At 39.4% G+C, this 23,290-nt stretch overlaps 2 protein-coding genes across 4 annotated transcripts in view; both read right to left on the reverse strand.

Annotated features, from left to right (window-relative positions):
- The window catches only part of PPIL2 (peptidylprolyl isomerase like 2), a 73,026-nt gene extending 69,002 nt beyond the window's left edge, over positions 1-4,024 (reverse strand). Inside the window, exons 1-5 of the mRNA XM_086474056.1 lie at positions 3,993-4,024; positions 3,784-3,833; positions 3,180-3,225; positions 2,203-2,265; positions 2,000-2,051 (exon numbers count right to left, since the gene is read on the reverse strand). Coding sequence (XP_086330182.1) covers positions 2,000-2,051; positions 2,203-2,265; positions 3,180-3,225; positions 3,784-3,833; positions 3,993-4,024 — 243 coding nt within the window. The remainder of the gene's footprint in view (positions 1-1,999; positions 2,052-2,202; positions 2,266-3,179; positions 3,226-3,783; positions 3,834-3,992) is intronic.
- Positions 4,025-6,479: 2,455 nt separating this feature from the next.
- Positions 6,480-23,290, reverse strand: part of HIRA (histone cell cycle regulator) — a 39,838-nt gene continuing 23,027 nt past the window's right edge. For 2 of the 3 annotated variants that reach the window (XM_086473914.1, XM_086473912.1), the window contains exons 13-25: positions 22,600-22,685; positions 21,955-22,152; positions 20,402-20,572; positions 18,661-18,865; positions 17,723-17,827; positions 16,773-16,921; positions 15,453-15,614; positions 14,634-14,692; positions 13,491-13,596; positions 11,548-11,670; positions 10,192-10,355; positions 8,031-8,119; positions 6,480-7,481 (exon numbers count right to left, since the gene is read on the reverse strand). In XM_086473914.1, coding sequence (XP_086330040.1) covers positions 7,365-7,481; positions 8,031-8,119; positions 10,192-10,355; positions 11,548-11,670; positions 13,491-13,596; positions 14,634-14,692; positions 15,453-15,614; positions 16,773-16,921; positions 17,723-17,827; positions 18,661-18,865; positions 20,402-20,572; positions 21,955-22,152; positions 22,600-22,685 — 1,734 coding nt within the window. In that variant the 3' untranslated portion in view covers positions 6,480-7,364. Of the gene's footprint in view, positions 7,482-8,030; positions 8,120-10,191; positions 10,356-11,547; positions 11,671-13,490; positions 13,597-14,633; positions 14,693-15,452; positions 15,615-16,772; positions 16,922-17,722; positions 17,828-18,660; positions 18,888-20,399; positions 20,573-21,954; positions 22,153-22,599; positions 22,686-23,290 lie in introns of all 3 variants that reach the window. The other variant, XM_086473913.1, reaches the window with a different exon arrangement.

Genomic DNA, 23,290 nt, shown 5'->3' on the forward strand with positions numbered 1-23,290 from the left:
CCTTGTCCCAGCCGCCCCATCCCCTTCCTGCTCAACACCATCCTCCCCTTCTGAAAACCAGAGCTAGCCCCCTGGGAAACAAAGGCTAAATTATGACACTTTCTTCAACCCCACTCTTCAATTTAGAGCTCCACAGGGCTGGATTCAGCAGGGCTGTGTGCTGTTCTGGAGAGCAAGCATCTCCTTTTTCTTCCAAGCAGTCTGGAACACCTTCATCCTGTGGAGGACAGAGCTGTACCGCACAAGTCCACCACTGAATAAAAGGGAAGAAGAAAGGGCTCCTCAAACAGAGCAATAGAGAGGAAAAGGGGATGCACGTTGAGGGGAGCTGGAGGTGCACTGCAGATCTACTACAGAAGCACAAGGCTGAGTAATAGATATCAAAGTCAGGCTTTACTTGAGCATTTATGGTTCACCAAATATATCCTGCACAATCCCCATTTCTCTATGTTACATAAGACCACCAGACACATTACACTTCTTGCTTAGCATTTATGCAAAGCAATTTTAAACCACATCACGTCTGAAATGAGAACAGGTGTCATGGACCTGCTCTGAGTGAAAAAAATTGGTCTGGCAACACACCACAACTCTCAACGACTGCACAGAGCAGCAAGGTGATGCAGGCTGGCAAAAACAAATCAAATATCTGTAATTCCATTCCTTCTCAACAACAATACATTTGCCTCTTCCTGTGTGAAGAAAGACGTTCAGTCATCTCTCCATTGCACAAACACACCTGGAGTTTGCTATAACTGAAGATATTGAGTCTCAGACAGCCTGTTCATGTTTAGAGTTTGGATTGCTGCATCTGTATTTAGCTTTTCCTTGTATCTGTCTGCTGGGAAAATCTTTAATCAAACACAAGATGTTTCAAAGGTAATCTCATACCACAAAGCCATCTGCGAACCAACCAACAATCCTGTGCAACGGCTGCCACCTAATGCTCGGGAAAGTAACTGCACTTACTGAAGGAATAGACAAGTTTCAGTAGCTCAAGCAGCAATTTCTGTTTAAAATTTTCCTCTATGCCCTCACAAACAATGCGGTCTCTTTTAACACACCAGAAAAAAAAATAATTCCATCAAGGAAATACTTCATATTTATCTAGTGCTTTACAATTTCATACTACTACAGAAAGTAATCCTTTCAGAATCATCATTTCTGCAGAAAAAGGGAGAAAAACCACGAAGGTGCTGATCATAGCGTGAAATCCCAGTCTCACAGTGAACTATCATGACAGAAGCAGGTCAGAAGCTTTCTAAAATATATTGTCAAGATAACTCAAAAGATTTTGCAGCTTAAGCTTACCATTCATAATATCATCTATTAACCTCTAACCACCATAAAGCCAAATATCCTTTTGGCTAGGAAACATCACTGCAAGTTTAATCACAGATGAAGAGGTGAGTTTGCCAGCCCCATGCTCTGTACGGACTAGAACTCTGATTATACAAGGCAGCAGTACAGAGTCTTTTCCAGCAATGCCCAGTTGGGCTTTCTGGGCATCACTAGCAGTAACAAAAGAGCTCGTATTTCCATCTATATACATTTTAATCATGCCACACCTGTAAGAAAGGCAAGATACCATGAGAGTTTATATAAATGAACTGCACATTTCCTCTGCCATACTATTTATAACTCAATGCAAAAAAAAAAAAATTAAAAATAAAATAAAATAAAATGCTCTCCTCTTTCTTCCACACACAGTTTGAGGCTGATTATTTTCTACTAAAAAGATCATTAGAAGGATGAGAGTGAGGAGATACCAGGTCTCGAATCCAGAAGCTCCCCTTTTTTTTTTTCAGCTAAACAGAGCTGTAGTAAATCTCTACAGTTATTTCAGCAAAGCTGATCTCACAAATATACTACAAAATAGCACTCCCATTCAACTTCTTTTGCTTTCATTAAGGCGTTTTTGTTTCTCCCACGCATTAAACAAGAAACCGAGCATAAAGAAAGCAAAGACATCACATGAACACAACCCATCACTACTTACTTCTCCTGTGATTGGATTGGTTCCATATTTCTTTATCCAAGGAACAATGCTCCTGAAAAGAGAAGGGACAAAGTAATAAGCAACAAGCACCATCAGAAACCTCCATTGATTATTTTTGCCAACTTGCTAAGACCAAATGATGATTACCAGCTGTAACCAGTTCAGCAACACAAAAATAAAGCTAAGTATAGACAGTAACTTACAGTATGTCAAAGACTGTCCCATCTGGTGTGCAAACTGGGTATTCAAATGGCTGCAGAGACAAACTAGAAAAAAAGTACACATACTTTTTAGCAAATTCAGCTGGAAATCATGATGACAGAGGCAAATAACATTTTGCTGATTCACTTGCACATTATAGCAAGGCCTATACCAATAAAAATACTGAGTGGCTGCCAATACCCACTACCTGATTTATGCAGATAAATTAGGTTAACAACAAAACCCATGGGAGGAAATAGAGCAGTTCAGCAACGTGTAGCTGCCAGCACTCACAGCCACAGAGCCACGGGATGCTGTAATATTCCCCAGCCACTTCCACTGCCATGTTGGGCCCCACCAGCATAAAAGATGGTTCAAGCAGAAACACTCGCTGTCTTTGCACTGAAACAGGCTAGGGAGTAACTGGCAACCACATTCAGCATCCCCTGCAAGCTTTTAGCCAAGCAGCAGTAGTTCGTAGATGCGGATGGTAACTTCTTGAACTATTAAATTTACAAAAGGATTTCTAACCCACCTCTACTAACTCCCCTCTTTCACTCCAGCACTTCAAGCAGTAAACTTTAAACACAAAAAATTAGCATATCCCTTCAATCTACCTAATCACTGCCTCAGAAAGATGAGTGATTGACCAAGCATATTCTGAGCACGGTAGAGTAAATTCAAGCCCTGATTAGACAGATTTGAAAGACTAGAATGTACATGATAATTGTTCTGAATTATTTTATCACTTGCATGTTCTTTTAGCCATCAGCTCCAATCTCTGCAGACACTAATAATGGAAAGTATAGATATTGTTTCAGTTTTTATTGAATTTTTTTTTGCTACATTACTATCACAGCAGGCACAAGTCAGTGAAAGTAACTACCTCAGAAGATCATAGCAGTAACATAGTTCAATGTCAACAGTCTGATAAATACGTGCATTGTTTAATAATGATAATGTAAATTTGTAGTCTTACCTGCAGTGATCAAATGATAAACGTCTAAAATTAGTTCGTGGAAGGTCTGTTTATGGGAGAAAAACACAACACAATTTTAATAAATACACAATGTTCTAGGTAACAAAGCAACATTTGAAGGTTACAGTTTGCTATATGCATGATGGCAATGTACTGGTCACAAGGATAAATACACTGAACCTTGCAAAACTGTAACTAGAATCGGACTTCTCCTGCAGAGCACAAGTACACTCCTCAACTGAAATTAGACAATCAGAGAAAAATCAATACAGAGCTCTGACAGACTGACAGACTGACAGCACTGGGTCTAAATTTGACGATTAACTGCGTTCGAGCTCTGCCCTGCCAGCGGGCGCAGAACTCGCTGAAGGCAGGAACAGCTCACCTGGGCCTTAAACCGGGCATTTCTGCCGTCTTCCCGCTGACCAGCACCGCTCCTTTCAGGCCCCCCGGCTGCACAGCCCAGCGGTTCAAGGCCAGCTCGGGAGGCGCTCGGCCGCCCCCGCTGCACCCAGAGGCCGCTCCGCTCAGGGCGCTCACTGCAGCACCCACCCCGCTGGGGTGAACGGGGGGCACCCGTCACCCCCCCCCCCCCCCCCTTTACCTGCTTTCTTGCCCCCGTAGAACTGCGTGTACTCCGCGCACGTGATGTACCTGCCGAGACAGCGGGGTCACTCGCAGGCAGCCACAGCACCCCCGCAGCCCCCCACAGCACCCCCAGGCCCTCCCCACACCCCGCGTGTCCGCGCCCCCCCTGAGGCCCCGAGGCCCGCCCTGCCCCGCCGCGCCCGCCCCGCACACGCCCCCGCTCACATCTTGTCCTTCTGGTGCTGCCTCTTCCCCATGGCGGCGGCCCGGCCCGGCGGCCCCGACCCGGGGACCCTCGGGGACGCGGCTCCGTGGGCCCCGCCGAGCCTCCTGCGCCCGGACGGCTGCTGCCGCGGCGCCCTTCCGGTGCGGGTGCGGCGGCGAAAGGCCGCGCCGCGGAAACACGGGCGGCGGGCGGCGTTCCGGGGCCGGGCCGGCCCGGGCCGGCCGGAGGGGGCGGAAGGGCGGGAGCGCTGCGGGGCGCACGGCGGTGGGTGCTCGTTCGCCGCCCGCCGGCGTAGGGAAGGTCACCCGTGGAAACACGTGCGGCCTTTCGCCTGCCTGAAGAGGAGGACTTGCCGCCCAGCTAAATCTGATTTAATCTCAGGTTTTGCCGTAGCTCCGGTTGGGTCCTCCCTTACCGGCGCCGGGGCAGCCCCGCGGGTTTCCGGCGAGTGTGTACAGTCCCGGTCGCCTAGCAATAACGTCGAATCCCCCCTGTGACGTTCCCCGTTGCCCCGTCCAAGCCGTTGATTAACGAAAGCTCCTTGGTCGTTCAAAACAACCTGCCCCCCCTCGCACACTGAAAGCGTCCCTTCTTGGGTTTGCTGCAGGCTTCCTTCGATAATGTGATACGACCTTAAGCAGAGTTTTCATAGCCCTGGTCTGAAAAAAGAAGGTGCTGAATGTAAGCAGAAAATGCTAAAATACCCGATTTAAGACAAATGTTCGTCCTCATTCAAATGTATTTTCTTGCATGGAATTTCAAATCATAATGCTGCTGGTCTGTCAGGCAGTGACAGAACCTCCCAAGAAAAAAATGGGTAGAAAAACCTACATGGTGTCTAGTACGGAGACAGCTATTCATAAAAAGTATTTCAGCATCTCTTTCAAGACTTAATGACAGAGAATTACTTTCCCTTAGCTAATTACATTTAAATCTTATTAAATAGCATTCATTACAACACTGGGATGAACAGCACAAGGCTGAACAGAGGATGGCCAGAATCCAAGCATCTTGCCTTTGGCAGGAGGAAACAGGAGCCTGTCTCAGAGCTTTCACTTATCAAACACCTCCAAAACTACCCATGCTTGTTTGTCCTTTTCTTGTTAAACCATCAACCTGGCAGCTGCCTACACAGAACAGTCAAGAGTCAAAATCCATGGAAGCAGATAACCAGACTCCCACTGACTGCACCAGGCTTTGGACCAGACCCACCTTTACCCCAGAACACAGCATCTATCTCCTGTTTTAATCATTTCAGTGGGCTGCTTGCCTGCACACACAAGCACAATGTGAGCACAACCTGATTAGTTGCAGGTGTCCCTGCTCACTGCAGGGGTGTTGGACTAGATGACCATTAAAGATCCCTGCAAGCCAAATGTTCCATGATTCTGAGTCTATGACTGTTCCGATGAGTGTAGACTAATTGGCAATAGCATATGAATCATTCACAGCACTATCACAACTGGTTGTCACAGTACTACTAAACTTTTTGAGCTAGAGGTCAGGGGAAGTTGGATGGCTCTCCTTATGACCTTCATGTTCTCCACCAGGTACACACAGAATCAAGCTGTGCTGTCACTACATTTCCTACTGCTTGTTGAAAACTCACAACAGCTACTCTTCAAAATGGCATCAAAGTCAGTTGTTTTTATTGCTCTTCAAGACACTTCAGTCAGTGTGCACATGAGATTGCTGTACAAAGAAGTAATCTGGTGTCTGTCGTGTCTGGCAAACCCCTCCATGTAGGGTTTTGTTGCCTTAACACATACCTCCCTCTAGGATCCAGACAACCATACAACCACACAACCACAGAGCCACGCCTCTGAAGAGTCAGTCCCCTTCAGCCAATGTCCACAACAGCACAGCTAGTCCTTGGCCTGGCTGAGGGCGAAGGACGGTGCTTGTTTTTGCTAGAAGTTTAGGAGAGAAACTGTCCTTTTACAAGGGTTTAAATACACTTACTCATTTCAATATTAATTTTCTTACTCAAAAACACCTCCATAAATTGAGGCACACCTGAATACTTAGGTCCTAGAAAGAACCAACACATACACTTGCATCTTTCCCAGCACCAAGCATACTTTGGGGAAGAAAACAAGTTGATTAATTTGGTTTCAGTGGCATTCCAAAACCACTCCACAGGTGAACCGCTGGCAGGCCACCAGCACTATTTTGTGATTATGAAATGCCACACAAGGAATATGGCCATAACTGCACAAAGCTCATTCCTTGTTGCAGTGCTGACCGCTTTCGGCATGGTCAGGGTAGCCTATTTTGCTTTGTGTTGCCCGAGATCACAAGCATTCCCACACAGCTCCTGCTCCCTCAGCTGAGATGTGGCTCTCCAAGAGAAAACACTGCAGCTGCTCTAGGGACACCACAAGCACTTGTCTGATCATGCTTTCAGAAGAAAGATCACCCAGAAGGTATTATTTATTTCTAGACATGTTAACATGATTCAGCCTGTGTTGAGATTTCTGGAGATGCCTGTGCCCTTTGTAATAATTCAAGACCATGGGTTTGCTTTCTGTTTTTTAAACCAATGCAATGTTCATTTATTTCTGTACTTACAAAAAGAGCCACCCCATTGTATCCCTCCCCCTCCCCCCAAAATGCCTTTTACAAACATTTAAAAATTAAAAACCAGATGATGACATGTTAATTTGGTAGAATTATTTTGAAACATAGCTTTTGTAATTAGTTAAGTTTCCTACAAGATGACTTTGTAGAGATAGCCTGATCATCGGTCAAATAAAATTCCATATTACAAGTTAGCAAATTCTAGTACAAAAATAGTCCATGTGTTAGAACAGCCTCTTATTATTATTATATTCACAGGAAAGAGTCTATTGGCTGCATAATACCTTAATATTTATGAAATTTCTTTTTACGTGGCTCATTCATCTAATTTAATATAGTGTTGAGCCTCAATAAATCCTCAGGCAAAAAACCCTAAACAGGGTTAAATATGCTGTTCAGTGTACTCTGAAGTACTGTGCTTTTCACAGGACATCCAAGAAACCCCACAAACAGTTCTCAGCTAGTTTTGATATTAAAATGAGATCCAGATCCAAAAGGACCCCCCTGAAGTACATATTCACGACTTTCCATAGAAACAGAGGCCGCAGCTTTGATGGTTAAGTTTCACTTGGGAAACTGTCTAGCTCATCCACTCATCATTTTCACGTATCCACTTGTGAGCTTCTTTAAAAACTAAAGCAGGTCACTCCTGAAGCATCTGAGACTCTTATGGCACTGCCCTCTTCAGGAGTGTCCCTACTGACCGGGCTCTCGCTCCTCTTCTGTCTCTGGTTAATGCTGTTCAGCAGTTTCTCTCGGACCAGGCCCCGCGGGGAAAATCTGGGGAAATGCTACTTGTCTCTCAAGATGTCTAGCTGCTCTTGATATTCTGTGAAAAGCCTCTGGAAGCGGAGGTTCTGTCCAATAACAGGAAGAAGCTCTTTCAATAGTTCTCTCTTTCGTAAACCCTGCACAAAAACCACAAAAGCATCCTCAGAATGTATGCTTAAGGTTCACGCCTTTTTTCCTGCCTGGAGAAGGCTGTGTATTTTATGTTCTTATTCTGCTTATAAGACTCCCAGAATAAACACTGTCCTTACATTTACACACACTCATGAAGCTGGTGCAGCCTCTGCAGTTACACACTCCAGACACGCTCTGAGAAGGGGAGACATTTCATTGGCATGTCACTATTTCAAAGTTGCTGTCTGAAGAATGTGGAGACTTGAACATGCAACTCTTTCATCTGTGTGACACTCAAGACAGCACCAAAGCTGAGACTCTGGCACTAAGCATCTGTCTAGTTTCACGTGAAATAAACACAAGTGCCAGGGGAGGAAGCCTGCTTATGAGATTAGAGCAGAGTATGGAAAGAGTTCCAGGGTCAGCAAAAGTAATTGTGATTGATTTTTTGCCACTAAGTTAAAATAGGATTAAAGTTCTATTGTGTACCCATGTTCTGTAATTTTTATGGGAAACTCTTCCTCGTTTTTTGTTAAACTATTATCAGGACTTACCATAACTGTTGATTCCCACTGACTTCCAGCTGAGTAATGGACTGGACCCAGTAAATCCTTGCATAATTCTCGCAAACGATATTCAAACCCTGAATATTATCAGAAAATAAAATCACAGTCATAAGCATTTCATTGTATATAAACACTCCACAATGTATCTGACAATGTTCAGCAAAGAGTTACAAGTAGCTAGAATAAAAATAAAGCCTAGAATAAAAATAAAGCCTAGAATAAAAATAAAGCCTAGAATAAAAATAAAGCCTAGAATAAAAATAAAGCCAAAACACTGACTTCTTAAAAAGTATATTATCTTCTGATAGCAAAAAGATAAGATGATTTGTAAAGGATTTTAGAGTTCTGAAGGGTTTTATTTTAAGTTCTCAAAACCAAACTCGCTAAAGATCATCTACAATAGGAAGAAAAACTGAAGTAGTTACTCCAGTTTAAGAGCTGCCATCATCTCCACCTCACTCCCCACTCCCACATAAATAATACCAGCTTTAAAAAAAAAAAAAAAAAAAATTTAACCAAAAAACATTGGAAAATTGACACTTCAACAACCAGAGAACTAATACAAAATAGATATCACAAGTGTTGGAAAGCCACAAGATGAAAACCAGTGAAGGGGAGAAGTTGTTAGGTTGCATTTAATGGCAACATATGAATTTGGAGAAAGGGAGTCAGTAGTAAAAAAACAAAAACAAACCCAGACATCTTTCTGAAACATTAAAGTATTACTAATCTAGAAGAGATCTCTCAAACCCTTAGCAAAAAGAGATAACAAAATTATAATGGATCCAATCAATATGCACAAGAGTTTAAAAAAAAAAGTAAAAGAAAACCTTTAATAGAATCACACAGTTTCCAGGCCAGCTTTATTCACCCCAAAAATCAGACAGAGGAATTCCCTTGCAAGTTAGAAAGCCATCCATTCAAGAGTAACTTGCCAATCAAGGTATAATAGATTGAATATTTTAATGGATTAGAATTGTTGAAACCATCATAGGAATCAAGGGCAAACAATAGGATACGCAATTTTCAAAATTTAGCAGACCTAGAAAACTACTGAAACAGTAATACACGTATGGCAAAGCAGAATTTGCAGTGACATGCAGTGTATACACACATGCAAGGTAGCGACATTTGCACAGTGCAAGATGAACCCTGCACACACAACAAATTGAGAGGTTCTCAATTAGTGAAGACTTTGAAAAGTATAACTGTCTCTTTAGCATATGACCCAAATTTAATTTCAACTGTGGAAGAACACAGAATCATATGCAGTTTACCAAGCTCCCTTGTTAAATAAGGTAGGGGTCAGAAGGCAAGAATTAATGAGCCTAATTTTAATTCTGCCAACACCTATTAGGCGGCCTAACACAAACCATTTCGCTTCCCTCTGTGTAAAATCATTATGCACAGCGAGGAGTAAGGCTGAATTAATACAATGGGAACTACTAAATTTGGAATGCAGACGAGCAGAGATACAACAGAGATCTTTAGAATCCAAGAAGCATAAAGTCAGTTAGCCTTATTTAACACAATAGCATAGAGATAGTCAAACATAAAACAGACACAAGCAACCATTCTTGTGGGTTTCTTGCCTCACAGAATTTAACCTGTGGAGCTCACCAGTACAGGCTGTTGAAATTTTAGAATGTAAAAAATAGCATAAAGTGCAAGCAATAAAAGCAAATTCTCTGCAGTTTTATGTACTCTGGTACAAAGTGTCAGATACCGAGCAACTCTTCCATTTCACATCAGGCAGCAATCATCAGCTGGCTGAGGAATGTTACATACTTTACAAGGTGCTGCTGGTTCCTCTGAAACATCTGTAGTTGCTGCCAGATAATACATATGAGATGCCTGACAGACCACTGGAATGTTTTACAGTGCAAGTCCTATTACTGAAGTCCGCAGATGGCACTGTTTCCCCAGACCACGATCTCAGCGTGTCAAAATAGGATTCCTGAGTACTGAGCACTATAGGAAGCAAATGCACTTCAGAAGTTTGTTTTGGTTTTGCATAACCCTTGAGTCCAGAAGCCAAGTGCTAAAAGGAGAACGTTAAGTGCAATCATACATACACATGAAGCGAACAGAATGTTTCTTAAACGTCCATCAGAGCTGCAAAGAAGTAACACAGCATGGCAGGTCTCACCTTCATTAACTAGGTACCGTGCATAGATAAGGAGCCAGTGGCGATATTCATGACTGGATTGTAACGTAAGTGCTGCAGCTATCTGGTTCTCCAGGTACGCAAGCGTTGTTTCTTGTTGCACTAAGTGAGGCATGGAGAACAATCTTGCAGCTTGCCTTCCTGAACTACAAAACGAAAAAATTAACATGCAAGCCACACCATCAGATACTAGTATAAGGAACATATATTTTTGTAGGACAAGCTATTCTACGCTCACCTTGCAGAGGCACCTAGTGCTTCCAGAATTCAAGCTGTTAATGACAAAGGCAGCACTTTGCAGTAAACTGCCAACCCCCCCACCCCACGCCAGACCATGTACAAGTATCAAGGTCCACGGAGGGTTTTCTGCCTCCTTTTTCTCTTCCTTTCATCTGTCTTTTCTTTAAAAACACATGCTTATCAATGACCAAGTGCTCCTAAATGTTTATAGGAAATTAAGATGACTACGTTTACCTTTCTTTGCCCCTCCAGGAGGAAAGTCACAAAACAAACACAAGATACAAACCCTAAAGCGTTTAAAGGATTTCTCGCAAATAAATGTATTGTCATAAGACGACCGATTTTAAAAGAGCAGCCAATTGTCTCCTTTTTGAAAAAACTGCTCATTTTTCAGTCTGATATTTTCTCTCTCTCAAAAAGATAGAGTAGTTTGTTTGGATTTCAAATATTTTTCCCAATTAACTCCCCTTCCCACCCAAGAGAACAGCAGTAAAATCATACAACTCTATACAGTTTCTCTCACCAAAAAATTAAACTCAGAGGTGAAGGACAGAAATAGCACAGAAATCTGCCTGGGAAATCTAATTTAAATCCAGGTGAGGACAGGCTATTGAATTACCTACAGGAATCTGCTCTGACACACAATTCCCTGGTGGTATTTTCAGATGTTAAAAATATGCGTTAGATGACTAATCACTCAACTTTCTCAAAGACTTCGTTAAATAGATCCCTTGAGGACAACTGAACTACTCGAAATTTGTAGGCCTATTCCAGAAAGCTGGTAAACTAAAAATTAAAATGTAAATTCAGTTTAGCTAATCAAAATATTACAGGTACAGAATCATCAAATACTTTACCCATCCAATAAAGCGGAGCCTTAAAATGATTAAGTTTAGAGCATGCTTTCCTGCTCCCCAGTCTCAAAATTACATTGAGATACAGATCTTAAATGTGCAAAGGTTTTTAAAAAAATGCTGTATGAGCTACTGACAATTTCAGAGCCTCTTAAGAATTAACTCACTGATCCAAGCACATGAGTAAATAATAGGAAAAAATCCCCACAAACAAGCTGATCAAACGAAGCAAGTAAGTGCGTACTTTGACGTTCGTCCCTGTATTACAGCTAAGGGCCCAGAACACAGCATGGCTTCTTGGGATGGTAAACTATTCCTGAAGTCTGCGCATTGTGCTAGAGAGTCCTGTTTGTCAGAAACAAGATTCCTGAAAAAAGACAAACAAACAAAAACCAAGTTTGAGAAGAGTAGGCAGTGATATTAGGGGATCCAGCTCTGCTCTGCCTCAAAGCACTACTTCCCAGACAACCAAAATAAAAAAATAAATAAATAAATCACTGAGGTGCTCCGGAATTCCACAGACCCCAACTGTTCCCACTTCATGTCTAAATTCTGCTCCTGCTGTCACAGAAACGTCCCTCCCACCCCCAAAGTTCACAACATTAATTGTATAATACAATTTAGCAATAGTTTTGAAGGAAAATAACTTTCTACTTGTCATTTTACATCTAATAAGAAGTCATGTCCCAGAACAAAGACTGGAGTGAACACAGGTAATGACTTTCTCATTAAGAACTTGATTTTACCTCATGCCAGGTGCCCCCACCCGCCAGACGAGTCCTCACAGATCACACACATTGACAATCTTTCCCATACATTACAGTAACTCCTTCATATGGAGGGAGTTGACAGTTACAGCTGGCATTTCCACACCTAGTCAAGGATATCATTTTCATTGGTTTGAGATGCCAAGGGAATCAGTGGCTCAAACCAATGCTAAGTTTAGACCTCCAAACAGTTCAGAGGTAAAATGGCACAAATATTTAAAATACCCTTTACTGCTTTATCAGGTTTAAATTTGTATGGTGACTAAAGAGATTGCTCTTTTATATATTTCCAAAGCTGTGGTACAAACTAAGAACTGACAGCAAATTCAGAATTACAGCTGAGAGCCTGTCCTGTGCTCCTTATTAACTGGGAATATTTTGCATAATTTCTCAGTTTATCTAAAGAACAAATAAGGTGTTTTTTCTTTTCCAAAGGATTCACACATCAAGTAGTTGACTAATAATAATTATTCTAAGGAGGAGTTAAAACAATAACCCCTTTCATTAAGCACACTCATTACACTAAGTACAACAATTATATTAAGACTGCAACATGTTTTTTCCTCTTAGAAAGACAACAAAGAATCTGTTTTGGAAAGACACTGTAAATAATTTAGCCATGGGAATTTTTTTTTATGGGAACTTATGCCTTTACAGAAGCGAGAGAATCCAGGGGGAAAGCCTATCTGATATCCAACAAGGCACAGATTCTTCTGTAGCTTTTCCTTATGTTTAGGACATCAGTAATGACTTTTCTGTGGCAATCCTCTGAGGTATAATGATTTCTTCCCTCCATTGCTACCCGACTTACTATCTTCATTAAACTTTTACATCTTGGAGACAAAGACCTCTCTTCAAACTTGACTGGCCATCAGATTAAAAAAAATATTAAGGAGTGATGAGGACTGACAAAGTCAGGCACATATACATTTAGGATTGGATTGCATAGGTCTTATTTTCCCTGGAAAGTGAGCAAAATAATGTTAACATGTCTAAACTCCCAACAAACACGAGAATTGTTTTGACAAATATTCCAGAGCTGCATTCTTTTACATAAAAAAGTAAATTGTAAGGCTAGATTATCTTTAATCATTGCCAAACGCTTGACAGATTCAACTGATGTACATCAGCAAAAGTATATATAGGTGTATTTTAATAAATAAGAGTATGCACTGTATAGGAAAGAGTGATAAAGTAAGCTGTAGTTTAACCTTTTAATGTTTTCGATTTATTTTAAACATAACAAACCATAAGGATATAAATAGAGTAAAGCCTAGACATACAATAGTGAACAAAAGCAAAACTAAGCCTGGCAGGTGACCCTACTCAGACTAACCTTCAAAATATGGAGTGAAACAGTAAATCAGAATACACATCAGCTCAGCTAAGTTGTAAAAGCAGGAAATAATACACAACTTACCACGTAGAAAGAGAAGGATTAAAACAGTATGCCTTTCCATCGGACATGCTCATTACAGGTATACCATGCTGAGTCAGCAAGATCTGAGAGACCGTTGCATCACTTCCTACAAGTCAAATCAGACCAAAGCATTTCTTTTGGAGTCTTGCATGCCATTCATAACAGTATAAAATGCTATCTACCATTACTTATCAGTCATAGCAACCAACAGAAAAAGGTTCAGTCAATGTTATTCTCAAACACTGACAGGAAAGTCAGGACACAAGATAATGATGGTAAGCACCAGGCTTGGTGCAGTAGCATTAAAATCACTCTTTTGCAAAACACACTATCGGTCTCGATGCTGCAATTTACACAGAACATGGGCTTAATTGGAAAAGTTCTCCATATCTAGGGGCAATATTCAGCAATTCTGACATGTCTTCTGAAACCTAAGAAGCCTTTATCTTTCTTTTTCCCATTAAGTTAAAATTCTAAAACCCAGCATACTTAGAAAAATGGGCTCTCTAAGAATGCAGTGTAAGTGGGATAGCTGGAGCCTCTTATTTCCTGGCATATTCCAGGCCCAAGGTTTGTGCACGTAACTTCTAATGAAGACATTTGCAAACTGCTAGTACAACTACTTGTCTAGGTAGTTTTGATTAGTACTGCATGAATTAAAGCTAAAATAGAAGCCAGTATGCTCCGAGACACTGCTTTCTTGATAATTTGTTTTGTGCCAGATATTGGCAATGATAGAAACTGAAGATTTTGAAATAACAAATCAGAAGATAATCAGTTGTTCATCGTTAATAAACAAAGTACACACTGAGAAATTGCTGTAATAGCAGATTTACATTTTATAATCTGTAATAGCAGTTACAATATTTATTTTGCAATCTTCACACTGAATTTTCATATTCAGAAACAAGCCAGAATATAAGAAGCTATAGAATCTTGTACAATAAAACCCACTGATACTCCCACGTCAGTTACTTCTACAGTATTTCAACATTGCCAATGACTTCCCCGTACTGCACAATAATGAAGGAAAATGATTTGTTTAGGCTTTTCAGGTTTTATAAAGTTGCAGCATATTCATAAAAGGCACTAAATAATACAGGTGGGCTCAAAGGTTGGTAACTAAGTGACCCTTTTTATTACCTGAAAATATTGTTTGCAAAGATTCATCTCTAACAATGGCTGTCTGCTTGTGAACATCCCTGAAAAAGGCAAAAGAACAAGTCTGCAGTTTACAAACAACTGAAAATTCCAAAATAATTTAACAAATGCACTTCTTCAATATTCATGACAAAGTGGGGGTTTTGGTGGAGTTTGGTTGTTTGGGTTTTTTGCTTTAACATTTTCTTCATTGCTTCAACAAAATTATTTTGGCAAACTCAGACCCCTTACAGCAAGACAGAAGCCAATAGCAGAGAACAACTTTTATGGCTTTTATCAGGAAACCTTATTACAGCTAAGCAAACACTAAGGATCCAAATAACTCCTTTAGGAGCTCTGACTTGCATGAGACATCAGATTAAATTCAGCTACTGTAAACAAGTACCACAGTTTTTATCTTGGTATTTTGAAGATGGCTAGAATACTTCTCAAACTCAGGTACTTTATTGGCTAAGTACAATGGAAGTTGGAAGTATCCATATTTCTCCTTTCCCCACCCCCCGCAATCCATTCCATATGTGTGAGAAGTTTATCCTAGGCAGGCTGTTCAAACTAGTAACTTCTAGGTGATCCTTTATCTTCCTTCCAGAATCAAATTCAGTATTATGGACTGTCCTAAAACAGAGAAGAAATAGGATCCAAGTCCTGCCCAGTTAACTCTTCATATTATATCCAGAAGTGGATTTGTCTTCAGACCTGATGTGGTTTAAGCCTAGGTTCCAACAGCAATGCATCACCACAATTGAACAGTTATCCATAAAAATCAGCCCAGCCACTGCTTCAGCCTAACATGGTACTTACCAAACAGAGAGCGTAGCAGCAGTGGTGAGAGCCATGATGTAAGAACCTGTGCAATGTAGGGTGGAAATGGGTGTATTCAATATTATAGGAGGGAGAAGGCGACGACCACAAGCTGAAAATACTGACAATGTTCGTTTCTCACAGGCTACACTTACAATCTCACTAAAAAAAAAAAAAAATATTAAAAATTACATTTTTTCAAATGCAAGTAGCCATAAAACCAGATTGATTTGTTGAATTATCATACAACTTGGGCTAATTCCCCAAAAGGTAACTACTACAGTTTTAAAAAAAATCCTGGGTACCAAAAGGAAAGATCAAAAAGACAAAGACAGATTTTATATATATACATATATATATACACACACACACAGAGATGCGTTCCATGCATCCTTGATTTGATTATAACTATGATGGTCCAAGGAGATGAGCAAGAGAAGGTTTGCAGGCAGAGATAGTATCTTTTATTAGACCAAGAGGCATAGCTGGAAATAGCAGTAAAGCTTTTGGGTATACACAAGCTCTTCTTTGGGCCTGTACTTGTATATAGGTTTAAAATCTGCTGCTGCTTTTTCTGACCTGGACAGGACTCAGGCTTCAGAAATATTTGAAAAAATTTCGATTTAAATGCTGAGGTTGGAACTAAGCAAAGTTGAGAAAAATAAAGAGAAAAAAATAGCAAGAGACTCAGGAAAATACTTCTAAGTCACAAAACATCCTGTTTCAAATTTTTCAGTCTTTAGCAGGTAGCACTTGGAACAACTGTCACTTACCATGATTTAGTCAACTTTAATGAAGAAATTTAAAGGAGAAATGTACAGGAAGACAGTTGTAACTGGATAATGAGAATTGGTGACGCTTTAAGACTGCACAGAGCTAATACTTGGAGTGAAACTGGTCTTAAGACTAAGAGCAGTACATATTTTTGTCCACAAAACATTTATTATGAAAGACTGCATAAAAACTACAGTGGGGGGTGATAAAACCAGCAAATAGCAGTATTCAACAGAAATAAGTCAGAATCCCTACAAAAAACTCCACAGGGTAAGAGTTTAAGAGCATCAGTGTATTACACCAGGTTAGCTGGAAGAGAACTAAGACATCTTGAGCCAAGCACAAAGAATCACAAAAATCCTTAACAGAAGTGATCCAGTTAATCAACTTTTCTAAATAAGTAGATAAAAATACCTTTAAAGCCTCTACTTATTTGTAAGTATGTGGGCTTAGGCATAAGAAACTTTCTGCAAAGTGTACTTTTTTGTGCTCCCTAAAAATGTTTTCTGGCCTTCAGGACCCTCTTCCCCCAAAATATACTCTTACCAGCTTCCTGCTGCAGTGAGAATCCGGCTGGTGAGGACCGTCTCCCATTCCTTTCCTTCTCGATTACACTTTAACCTGCTCAACTTTGAACCTCCCACTGTGGTCATTTCGTTCTCCACTTCAAGGTACATTGACGGATCTGAACTTACCTGAAATACAAAAAATAAAACACTTTTTGGGAGAGGAAAAGATCTACTCAAAAAAGCAGCAACTACTATCGGATCCAAAACACTGCTGTCTTTAAGAACAGATTTAAGTATGGCATTCTCTGTTTAAAGTGGCTTCAGGATATACTGTGGTACTTCAAAAGAAGCAAACCTCTGAAAATCAGCCTTGACTCGAGCACAAATAATTTCTTTGTATTCAGAGCATAAGAATAAAGAAAGGTTGTGCTAGTCTTTGCTTCCTAATTAAGGGCACCAGATCAAGTCTAGATGTGCCCACTCTCCCTACAGCCTTGCAATTACAACCCGACTACCACTGCCTAAACATACAGAAAACTTATTTCATAAATACCTAAAGAAATACTGTTTGCCAGTCTCTTCAGATGTAAAGTACCTCCAGAGAGCTCTCAGGAAATACTTGTTTTTTCTCTTCAGCAGTGTACTACCAACACAACTGTAATAACAATGCAGCAGCAGTTACTCCTGTCAGAGACTCTTATCTTTATGACACACTTTGATTAACCAGGAGGGGGGACTGATGAACCAGACAGATGAATCTCTTTGAAGTTTTGCTAGATCAGATGTGTCTTATTTGTAGCTGATTTTCCATTAACTTTTCTCATATAGACATATTCTTAGAAGCTGAACTATACCATCTTGCTTGGTTGAACAAATACATGTAATTCAAACGTTAATTTAGCAAAGGATCTGAATAATCTAAGAATACTTTTAATAAGCAGGAATTTTTTAAGTATTAAGCTTTTTTTCCTCTTATAATCCACTTACTTGCAAAGTAAACGACTTCTGTGGGATTGGGGTTGGCAGTTTAAGTGCTAGTGCTGGTGCAGAGATGCAAGCAGCGTCCTTCTCAGAAGCCAGTGTAGCTGGGGACTGTAAAAAAAAAAAAAGAATTGCAAAAGTATTTAATTTTTTCCGTTAAAAAAAGTCAAAAACAAAGATATTATATAATATAGGTTGATTTGAAAAAGAAATGTTTTTTAATTCCAAATAATGCCAACTGCAAATATTAATCTTTTTCCAATTAATTGGATAAATACCTGTTTTTAAATATAGCTTCTAAGAATTAAAAGACCAAAACAAACAAACAAAACTAACAAAAAAACTCCAAACACCGCCCCCCCCCCCAAATCTAAACCTAACAAAACTAGATGTGCTCTTTTTTTTTGGTTTTATACTCCCCCCTTTTCAGCTGCAACTAAGTAATGAAGTTCTGGTATAACACATGGAAAAGCTAAGCTCTAAATACTAAAATCAGAGGGATCTATATGCCCTAAAATGATGGAAACTCTAATGCAACTTACTACTTCACAGTTCCCAGGAAATTCATAACCATTTAAGTCATCATATCCAAGTCATGCTCTTGTGCTTGGACCACTCTCCATCAAAGAACACCAAAAACTGATGGCGTTGCATTTAATTCTATGCAGTCATTTAGCAGGCTATCACTACTTGGCGTGCTGGTACTGTTTAGTAAGTAGCTGCATATTTATATAAAGGATGGACACATATGCCACACCATGTGCACTTGCTTTTTATGATCACAAATTTTAAAAAGAGTAAGTTTAAAGGCAAGGAAGAGGGGGGGCTAAAGATTCTGAGGGACTGGTACTACTTGTGTTTCCCTGACTTGATGGAACAAATCAGCATGGGACTGACTTTACTAAATGAACACCAAAAGCCACAATAAATCTTATTTATTTCACCTGAACAGTTAAAGTTACTGGTACAAGTCTGGAGTCTTTTCGAGGCCTTCCTTTTTTCTTCTTTTCTACCGTTTCTCCCTCAAGTTCCAGTTTCCGTTTGGGTGCACTGAGTGGTTTAGCAGCTGGAATCTTCTCTTCACTGTCACTGCTGCTCTCCAGAATATCCTTGGGCTTATTTTCTTTAATTAAATTCTGATCCTTCAGTCTGAGCAAGTTAAAAAAAAATATATATTTCATATTTTATATAGGCCGATTCCAAAGGCTGCCACATATCCTACACACCGTATTCTTGCAGGTAAAAACATACATGCTTAGCCTTTTTTGAGTGTATTTCAAAATGCACAAAGGCAAGAGGAGGAAGCTGAAGAGGTATGGCAAATCCTCTGCAAAACTGCAATGTGCAATATATACGTAAGCTGACCAGACATATTATCTCCTTTAAAAAAAAATAAAAATCAAACTAGCAGTTAGCAACTGGATAAAGCTGTAAATAACTTTATTTTAGCATTCACTTCCAATTATAATCAGTTCTCCTTCCCTGGATTGATACAAATAATTCAGCACTCTAAGATGCAAGCGTAGTTCATCTTTTCCCCTCCAATGGACATTACACTTTCTGCTTACTCATGCAGAACTTCATTTGTCATTCTGTTGTCTATCCCCAAAAGTTGCCCTATTCAGTTCTGATTACTGTAAGAAAGACACATATCTGCAAACCATACAAATGACCTCACTGCTCCATTTTCCATTTCAGGAATACAATATAACAGAAAAAGACAAAGTGCAAATCTCTGTGAAGTGTTTTGTTAACCATTATACCCTAAAATACGTCATTTAATCATACTCTTCCCATTCCCTCCAATAGCTGGTTATTAACTCACAACGTTATGCCACTTATTCCATAACCACTAGGCTTCCAAGAAACATCTTGCATAACCCAAACTGTTTTTCTTTGGCATCTGAATTATGCCAAACAATACAGTTTCATCCATACTTGACTGATACAGTAGAAGCAATTTAATAGAGTAATTTAATCTTTCTTCTGGATCATATGATTAAACCCTTTAACATAAAAATATTGAGGTATTTAGCAAAAACATTTTATTGATAATAATTGACAGTAACTACACATTTCTTTCTCAAAACTGCTATTTTTTTTCTATTGCTTGTTTTGGTGAAGCAGGAATACTTATGCCATAACATACTATGTCAGAAGACCAAAGGCTTTTTTCTTGTTTTTTTAAAAATCATGTGGATCCAGAGCCAAAACCCTTTAAAATTAAAGCATCTTCTCTGCATGCCTTCAAGGCTTAAAACTGAAATACAACTGCAGTTATTATGATGATAGACCATCTGCAGACATGTACGGTAATTTATCTTGAAGTAAATCTCACACTTGTACAGAGATGCAGGCTGGCTATTTTTGTCTTCTAAGGAACACAGATGCATGCAGCCACACATGGAGGCACATGCGCACACAGCCTCTTATGACAACAGTTTTAACTCAGAATATTTTGAAGAGTCTGCTTGATCTCAAATGCCAGACACAAGTGTACAAAGGAATAATGTCAGCAAAGAATTTACCTAATTGCAGCTGTCCCCTTCCTTCCAACTGTGGAAGAGACCCAAGACAATTTCTGGAGTGCCAGCACCATGATATTCACACGACAGAGAATCAATGTTTTAATTCTCTACATTACCATCTTTTTTTTTTTTTTCCCCACCCCTGACTATGTCTTACCTGTCCACAACAGTCTGATTCGTATTTGTTACAACAGCAGTCCCTGAGGTGGCTTTGGATCGTTCTGTAAATCTAGAATCAAATGCTTTCATAGGTTCAATCTTGGATGGAGTTGTCAACACTGAGGAAGACGATGCAGGAGGAGCAGTTGAGGCAGAGGTAGCATTTACACTGTCAACAAGAGACACAGGAAAACAAGGATTGAAAGAAATTTAGTATTGGCAACCTGCATTGCTCATAACAAATAGCTAGCATTCATTATACTGGCTAGAAACCATATTGAAAACCTTTTCACTCAAGTACATACATGAATTACAATATGCTTTTTCCCCTTTGCCTACTCTCAAAAGCTGTGTATGATACATCTCAGAATTAAGAGCTTCATGTGGCCACATAGATATATCTAGATTAAGGGACCGTAATTCATTCATCATGTATTTTTAATTCAGGAATTAAATTACACTTTCAGCTAGTACTTACCCACCCAAAAGGTGGAAAGGATCATTATTTTAAATGATGACTGGAGTTTCCGGTTTTACCCCTTGTTCAGGTTACCAAATACTTTCCATTACAAGATTATATTTCACTGTTTATCAATCAATTTGGGCTGAAACAATTCATGCAGGGTTTTGATTTTGTTGTTGAAGAAGCCAAACTAATTATTAGGCCTTTCCAAGCATAACTCCAAGGCAAAGGAATGTGTTTTCCCCACACCAAAGCATTCCAATGATCTGTTATTTGAATGGCTGTTTACTTTAGATTTTTCAATTCATTCAGAGAATGAATTGAAAGAAAGAATGGCTCGAAGATAACTGATGTTTGTACTAAAAAGCTGTTAGAGGTCCAGTTTCCAAAGAAAAGGAGACTTAATAGTTTCATCTGTCAATCATTTCTCATAGTCCACGCACTCATTTTTTAATCTGTGTTCAATTTCAACTAAATTTGATGGAGTAGCAAATGTTCCAACGATACTGTGCTTTTACAAACACTACAAAAACGCATTGAGGAGAAGAAACCAAGTCAGTGTTACCACTGAGGGAAAGGCAAGTAAAACTTCATTGTTCCATAATTAATTTGAAAGATACACTGGCCAATCACCATACATGCACTGACAAGTCAATGTCACTGTGCTCTGATGGGGTTGTTATAGGGGGAAGAGGTTTAACCATGTTTGAAGACAGAAGATCTATAGGAAGCAGGACAGAATTTGACAGAAAACAGGCTTCATTACTTCCACTGCTGGAAAACCTTCTATTATTTACCAATAGCAACCCAGTAATCTATAAGCACATAAATTTGCTAGAGCATTAGCAATCAACTTGCGTACCTCGTTGCACTGAAGTCTATTTCCAGAACTACGCATATGGATTTATTTATTACTGATTTATCACTATTTAAAGTAATCAAATACTAATATGATGTCAATGTTTTCAGGAATGTCAGATTCTTGAAGTTTTGCGGTAAGGAAACCAATTTAATAATTGCTTGATTACAGAACTGTAAACAAGAGTTAGAAACTAAATAGAGTCATATAAGTGAAAAATAAAACTGACCCATCTTTATTGGCTGCATCATCTGTTGGTTTTATACTGGCTGCTGTTGGCTCCAGAGAAGGCTTTGAAGTATTTTGAAGGGCATTTGCTGCATTAGAATCTAATGACATGAGCTGCTGGTTACTTTGAGAAGACATCATTGAGCCAGACAGAGATCCAGATATTGGGATACTGTTGAAAAATGCTGTGGAAAAATCCCTAAGCAAAAAGACAAACAACAAATATATTTCTTGAAAACACTTTTAAAAAAACTGAAAAACAATTTTAACTATTTATTCCATTCTTCCCTTTTCCACATGTGGATACTCATATACAACCTAAATAAACCATAAACATCTAACTTTCCAGAGTAATTTCTCTTATACAAAGGATGCTAAAGCCAATATTAATGGAGATATGAACCTGCAATACATTAGAGTATTGTTCAGTCATCATAATGGTAGATAATGAGAATTAGCCTCATCTATTAAAAGTGAGATCTTACAGCTAAGAGAACATAGGTTGAAACTGTATTCTGTAAGTATACACAAGGTATTTCCAGCAAGTGCTTTAAGATGCCATAAGATTAAAGTCAGAGTTCTGAGTTTACATCAGGGGAAGGAAAAAAAAAAAGTAAAGAATTTTAAAGACGACTTCCAAATGTACCCTGTGTCCAGCTGAGCTATGCAGAGAGGCGTGATCCTTCTCCGACCATCTGCTGTTCGAGTTTCAACTTGTTTTTTTAAGAGATTCTGTTGGGAAATATATTTCATCATCATTTCTGTTAAACAGGAAGTGCTTTTTTTTGTTTTCCTTTTTTGTTTTTTTTCAACTGACAAGAATAGGTGTATTAGATGAAAGATGCTCCTCAAAAATCTGTTAACAAAGATTTTTTTTTTCCATATTGTCTTTGAACCATGCTATTATTGCATAAACAGACTTGATCTACATTTTTACGTATATTTTAATACCACAACTTTTTTTGGACCAATAGTAGGTGTTTTTTAAAACAGAAGTTCATATAGTACAAAGTACAATAGAATTCCGATTACTGCTCTTAGGCTGTACCATAACATACATTCTTTTTAATTTAAACACACACATTTCCAATTCTGGATCTATCCATCTGTAGAAAAGACATTGTGGAGAATGTAATCCACTCTCCACACTAGAGAGCCGAGTCTGAAACACTCTCATTTGTGCACATTGAATTCTTCATTAAAAGCTGTATTCAATGTTTAGAAGAAAATTGAATAATATTTTCAACCTCTTTCACTGAGAAATTGAAGCACAGTTCTACAGTTTGACTGTTATTAGATACCTTTGGTTTTCTTTCTGCACACTGAGAATTTAGCAC

This window comes from Leptosomus discolor, chromosome 16, assembly GCF_034619465.1.
Source record: "Leptosomus discolor isolate bLepDis1 chromosome 16, bLepDis1.hap2, whole genome shotgun sequence".
Classification (NCBI taxonomy): domain Eukaryota; kingdom Metazoa; phylum Chordata; class Aves; order Leptosomiformes; family Leptosomidae; genus Leptosomus; species Leptosomus discolor.